Source organism: Rhinichthys klamathensis, unplaced genomic scaffold (genome assembly GCF_029890125.1).
Source record: "Rhinichthys klamathensis goyatoka isolate OS25496 unplaced genomic scaffold, OSU_Roscu_1.1 h1tg000121l_1, whole genome shotgun sequence".
Classification (NCBI taxonomy): Eukaryota; Metazoa; Chordata; class Actinopteri; order Cypriniformes; family Leuciscidae; genus Rhinichthys; species Rhinichthys klamathensis.
The window spans coordinates 5583941-5590522 of NW_026606658.1; the positions used below are offsets into that span (position 1 = coordinate 5583941).

Genomic DNA, 6582 nt, shown 5'->3' on the forward strand with positions numbered 1-6582 from the left:
AGTTGAAGGTGTTATCTTATCTTGTTGTGACAGGTGATGCACGGCCCCACTCCCAAATTAAGGGTCTCCAGTTTCGCAGCATTGCACCCAAAGCCCCAGCAGTGGTTCCATCATCTGCAGTTCTGTCCTGCCAACCTCCCTCAGCCCTTCCAGAAGCATCCACGGCTGTCAGCCCTAAATCCATCCTGGTCCCTGCCCAGAACTATGCACTCATGCAGGTGGCTGGACAAGAGGGAACCTTCTCATTGGTGGCCTTACCTCAGACACAACAGCAACAGCCAATCCAGAAGAACCTTAAGCTGCCTATTCCTAGATACCAACCGGTGAGAAGCAAGAGCGCTACAGAAAAAGGCAGTAGCAAGTTGCTGAGTCCAGCCAAGGTTTCTGCAACCACTCAAGCTCAATCATCTGCTGTGAAATCAGAACAGAGTTCAGACCCAGTATCTGAGCAGCTTATAATAGACACTCCTACTTCGTCTGAAATCAACATTGCACCATTGTTCCCTGGTGCACAGACGGATCGAAAAATGGAACAAAAGAGCGATACCCGTCCACTCAAAAACCAGCACTACCCTTCTGGAACCTCCCTTGTTGCCCCTGTCAAAAAAATCTCACCAGTTAAAACCCAAATAGAGGGTTCAGCCTCGGCGGGCAGTGCCATCACAGTTCTCTCTCCCACTATCTTTAGCAAAGCTGTTCAGATCATTCCATCTCCACCCAAGGGCAAGCTGCCCATCCTGCCCTATGCCAAGGTGAAGAACTCCCTCCTGGTACCAACCAGCCTTGCCAGCACCCCATTCTCAGACAAGCAGACTGTGAGTGGAGCCAAAAGCAGCCTGAAAAGCCCTCCAGACAACAACATCAAGTCCGTAGACAGCCAAGTTAAGAGTGAAAGCCTGAGCCAAGACCACAACAACACCCAGTTCAAGAAAACTCCAGGCAAAAAACGTGGGAGGAAGAGGAAAACCATGGAGGATATTCTGGCCTTTGAGGCCCGAAAGAAGAGATCCTTGTCATTTTTCAGTAGGAGGGTACCTGAGAAACCTCCAGTTGGTGTTCCAAATTCTGCATCTCAAGAGAAGCTGCTGGACATATCCAAAAAGTACCGTAGTATTCGTCCCAAGCCGGTACTGGTAATGGAAACCGCTATTCCACAACTTGTACCGCTTCCTTCTTTGTCAACACCAGACAACCCTGATCAGGAGCTATTATTAGGACAGCAGATATCAGGAAAAATATTGAGTGCTCCCCAGTCTTCACAAGCTACTGATCAGCAGCCCATGGCAGATTGTAAAGGTGGTGGAGGTGTGATTTACACAAGTCGTCCACTGTACCGATGTCCTACCTGCAGCAGGTGTTTCCAGTTCAAGCATCACTTGCAGAGCCACATGAACAGCCACAGTAACCTGCGGCCCTATGTCTGCCCAGTATGCAGGAAGGCCTATGCTCACTCGGGCAGTCTTAGCACTCATATGAAACTGCACCATGTGGAAAGCAGGCCCCGGAAGAGCCTTTGCTGTGAATTCTGCGATAAGTCATTTGGCTATGTGGGTGTCTACTTCAGCCATTTGAGAGAGGTGCACCGGGTAATACTCACTGTTGAGCCATCCATCAGTCAACATGAAGAAAACATGTCTGTAGAAGAGTAAGTAACAAACATTGACTCTTGAGCGTTGACTCTTGCTAAAGCCTTCTTGTTCTTGACATAGATGATCCTTGTCTTGCAGGTCTTCAGATGCTGATGAACAGGCCTCGGAACAGCGTGTCGACCCAGTCGAGCTACAAATTAAGTGTGGGCGCTGCCAGGCCATCACACCTACCTTTGCTGACATGAAGCTGCATTTGTTGTACGTGCACGGAGAGGAGGTCCAGGTCCGACCGAGGGATGGGGTCATGCGTGGGGGCCGTGAAGCAGAGGATGAGCTGGTCAAACATGCAGCACATTACTGGAGGCAACTCAATGAGAAACGCAACCTAGTGCACTGTGGCACCTGCAATGAGGAGTTCTTCTCCTTTTCCAAGTTCAAATGCCACCTGCATTCTCACCATCAAGGAGCTAGAGAGAGTCGAGAAGAGGAGGAGGAGGAAGAAGAGGTAGGTAAGGAGGGCCATGTATTAAGGGGCCTCAATAAAGGTATATCCCTGAGGGTGGGAGCTCACTTTAACTGCATCCTTTGCAGTAAGGTGTTTAATAAGAGACCAGAAGTTATTGAGCATTGGAGGGCACAGCACAACTGTGAAAATCCCACCCTTCTTTGGGATGTCCTGGACTTCAAAGGGGAGAACAAGCCTACTGATGGGCCAAATTAACTGCAAATGGGTAATTTATTATTTGCTTCACGTGTCGATTGTGTGGTTTATGCAGAAAAAAAATCCACTAATAGACTATGTTGTTGTTGATGTTTTCTTTTGCACTGTTTTTAATATCACAAATGTTGTTTTGTAATGCTCGAATTTTGTTAAGTTTATTTGTTTTATTTTTGGTCTTTTTTTCTTTAACGTTTTAATGTTTTATGCATAAAAGCATTATAAAATAATCCATAACATTCAAATTACAAACCTCAAATTCTATCAAAAACATTACCATGGCCCAGCTGTAGATGTAATACAACTGCCAGAAAATGAAAGACCCAAGGATGATAATCATAATTTTTAAGGTTTGTGGAGACATAGTGTGCTAATAACTGCTTCAACTAAAGTGAATCAGGTGAAACAGACTAACAAAGGCTCATCAAACACATTGGCACTCAGACAAATTGAAAATTTGCAGTAGACTGAATACAAATGGGTCATGATTAGCATGCTTGAAATAACATATCAAAGAACATTCAAAGTAATACGAATTATCAGTGACATTCCACAAACACATAACCATAATCACACAGTTTCAGTCCTCATTCCACCACTAAAATAAATACTGCCGGAAAACCTCTGCTGACAGTCACTTTTCAATCCAAGACAAACAGGTCCACTAATAAATATTTAAAATATCCCTGAGAATATAAAACTCAATTTGGCCAATCTTCAACTGTTAGGTTTAGAATGAATGCGTGTGTGTGTGTGTGTGTGTCATAAATATTCTGTGTTGTATTTTTGGATGGAAATGTTATATATTTAAAAGAATTTTCCATGGTGAAATGTGTGGTCCTTAATTTATATTATCAGTCTATTCCAACATATTTGTTTTTCCGTTCATAAAAAATATTTCAGGGTAAAGGAATGTTAAAAACCCTCTCAATTGTTATATATGTATACTTGTATAGATAGATTAAAAATATATATATAAACAATACTATATACAAGCTGTATATTGAAAATATATATTTACACAAAGACTTCCCCCTCCTGTTTTCTCTTAAAAAAAAATCAATAATTAAATATATTTATTTGTTAAAATGTCTTAAAGGGTTAGTTCACCCAAAAATGAAATTTCTGTCGTTAATTACTCACCCATATGTCATTCCAAACCCGTAAAACCTTTGCTCATCTTCGGAACACAAATTAAGATATTTTAGATGAAATCCGAGAGCTTTCTGACCCCCAGATAGACTGCAACGTTATCACCAGTTTCAAGGCCCAGAAAGGTCGTAAAGACATCGTTAAAATGGTCCATGTGACTACAGTGGTTCAACCTTAATGTTATGAAGCGACGAGAATACTTTTTGTGTGAAAAACCACGAAAATAACGACTTTATTCAACAATTTCTTCTCTTCTGTGTCAGTCTCCGACGCTGTTCACATAAGCACCACGATGCAGGAGCCGGCCAATACTGAGCCGGCGTTCTGTCGTAGAACCCGCAAGCACTGCGCTGTGTTTACAACGTGAAAAGACTCGGAGACTTACTGGGCAGAAAAGAATTTGTTGAATAAAGTTACTATTTTTGATTTTTTTTGTGCACAAAAGTATTCTCGTTGCTTCACTGTAGTCACATAAACCATTTTACCGATGTCTTTACGACCTTTCTGGGCCTTGAAATTGGTGATAATGTTGCAGTCTATCTGGGGGTCAGAAAGCTCTCGGATTTCATCTAAAATATCTTAATTTGTGTTCTGAAGATGAACGAAGGTCTTACAGGTTTGGAACGACATGGGGATGAATAATTAATGACAGAAATTTAATTTTGGGGGGAAATCACCCTTTAATTGTTTTTAAAAACCTGCAGCTTGAACTAGACTACACTACCAGTCAAATGTTTGAGCACACTTGACAGAGTTCAATGGTTGATGGGGCCTATTAGTAAAGAATAAGCAGCTAACAAGTGTCCAGCAGACATGGCATCTCCTTTCGAATTGTTTAAAAAGCATCCCAGGTGGATAGTACTTCATGAAGTTTGTGGAGAGAATGAGTGTGCATAGCTGGAATAGGCAAAGGTTGGCTACTTAAAAGCTAAAATACAATGCATGATTTTTACCCTGATTTGCGGTCTAGAGGAGTTGACTCAAGTTGCTGAATGTTATAGGCAAGATGGAGATTTTGGGCTGTCAGAGTTGAAAAATTTGACAGAAAACCACATATTGTATAATCCCCACAGACTCAAATTCCATCTAGTCGGAGGATATAAAATATATTCGATATTTTGAGTTGATTTTAAAACAGTTTGTTGTGTTCGTAACAACTTGAAAGTCTGGTAGTGTGTATAGTATATGCCCAAATTTGTCTGTAACCATTTACAAGTCAGCAAGTATATGATGCCTAGTTTTTTTAAAATCTGTAGTGTATTCCAACCTTAACAAAATTCTATTTGTTATTTCATAGTTGACTTCACTATTATAAAAATATGGACTTTAGAAATGATAAAGAATGAGTAAGTGTGTTCAAACCTTAGACTGGTGTACGTTCTGTAAACGGTTATCTTCTTGGACGGGTGCTATGTAAAGTGAACTGATAAAGTTCACTAACATTACTTTCTTGGCAACAAAACAAGCCGTAAATCCCAGAGCACCAGTTGAATTCATATTTTAGATAACCTAAAGTCAACAATTGTATCAGTCATCAAACAGACAACTGCTGCTTGTCTTGTTGAAATTACCCCTGAAATGTTTTCATTGTGGAACTAACTCTTAAGAGAATGAAAATAAATGTTTTGTTTAAAATGTGGTCTTATTACATTTAAAGTGATTGATTGTTTTATGATGGGCAAAATACTTTTCAGGCTTTACGCCTTAATCAACACTTTCTTTGTGGTTCAAAGCCATTAATGACAAGTGTCTGGTAGATTTTCCAGTTCTGAAGATTTCCCTGCCACTGTGATAGTTAAACTTGTCTGTTTTTTGCTTAAACCAAGCCCTGAGTAGCAAGAGAGCGTCGTCCCTGCATTATTGATTATTGGTGCCTAAATAAAAATATCTAACTACAATAATAGTCTGTGTTTATTGTATGCCACAACCTCATGGTTGTCTGACTTCCAGCATCTCTCTAATGAACACAATTGAACACATAAGCTGCTGCATCTTAAAGGCTTACCTTATTCCATACAAAGACATTTACCGCAAGACTTCATTTGTAGGTTGCACAGAACAGTGAGCAGTGTAAGGCAAGAATTAAATCAATTTCAGCCGAACACATGATGGATTCATATTAGTGTATTTTATGCAACAACCTATATTCACTGAAGGAGTGCTAATGCTTCTATAATGTCTGCTTGAATGTATGCATCATTAAATTATCACTATAGTCATCATTATATTGTAATGTTAACAGACACATTTCGAACAACATTGGAAAGAACGGCTTTCCCACCTCAGTGTGATTTTAATCACAAACGCAACATCTGGTATTTTACAAGTATATTGCTTATGATTGTGAATAAAGGTTTTTCATAACACATTTTTATATTGTATTCCTCAGTGCTTCCTGTGCAGCTCAGCCTCTGATTTATAGCCTACATTAAATGATCATAACTTCTCCGTCCCAATATTGCAGTCACTTCAGATGCAAGTAGTGAAGGAACGTCAACACCGATGCATATTCCTCTTTAATCTGTGTTGCACTCTTTCTCACTTCTACTTTCTCTCCTTTCGCACCAGAAACATGATCACTCGCAGGAGATCAAAGCCCATCCTTCTAACAGGATTAGAGGATGGAGCTTTAGAAGGAGAGCGTCTGTTTTAAAGTAAATGAAGGATGTAGGGCTGTAGAAAAGAAAGGCAAAAAGGATGTTGCAGGGAGAGAGAAAGGAAGTAGGAGATGGTATAGAGAAAAATAAAAAAATGCTGGGGAAAAAAATAAAACAACAAAAACAGCAGAAGAAAGGGGGAGAAATCATTTGCAGAGATGACCATGATGAGGAGGATGAGGATTAATTCTTCATGAACTATGATGAATGGATACTGATAAAAGAATGATAGCCAGTGACAGAGAAAGTTCTCACACCCAAAAAAAGAAGCAGCCATTTTAATACAGCATTAACTTGCATTGTGACTAATGGGAGAAAGAAGCTGTATCGATCTGGTTTGTTTGGAGGAGGAATAGAGAGATTATGTTGAGCTGAAGATGAATGAATAAAGTAATGGGTGTGTCTAAAGTAGATAACCATGACCTGCATTTACAAACCCGGAGTGTGATGTGAACTGAATGAACAC

General features: G+C 40.2%; 1 protein-coding gene across 3 annotated transcripts in view; it reads left to right on the top strand.

Moving 5' to 3' along the window:
* The window catches only part of znf438 (zinc finger protein 438), a 62605-nt gene extending 59258 nt beyond the window's left edge, over positions 1–3347 (top strand). For all 3 annotated transcript variants that reach the window (XM_056255674.1, XM_056255675.1, XM_056255676.1), the window contains 2 exons: positions 34–1645; positions 1728–3347. In XM_056255674.1, the coding sequence (XP_056111649.1) occupies positions 34–1645; positions 1728–2310 (2195 nt within the window). In that variant the 3' untranslated portion in view covers positions 2311–3347. The remainder of the gene's footprint in view (positions 1–33; positions 1646–1727) is intronic.
* Positions 3348–6582: the final 3235 nt, after the last annotated feature.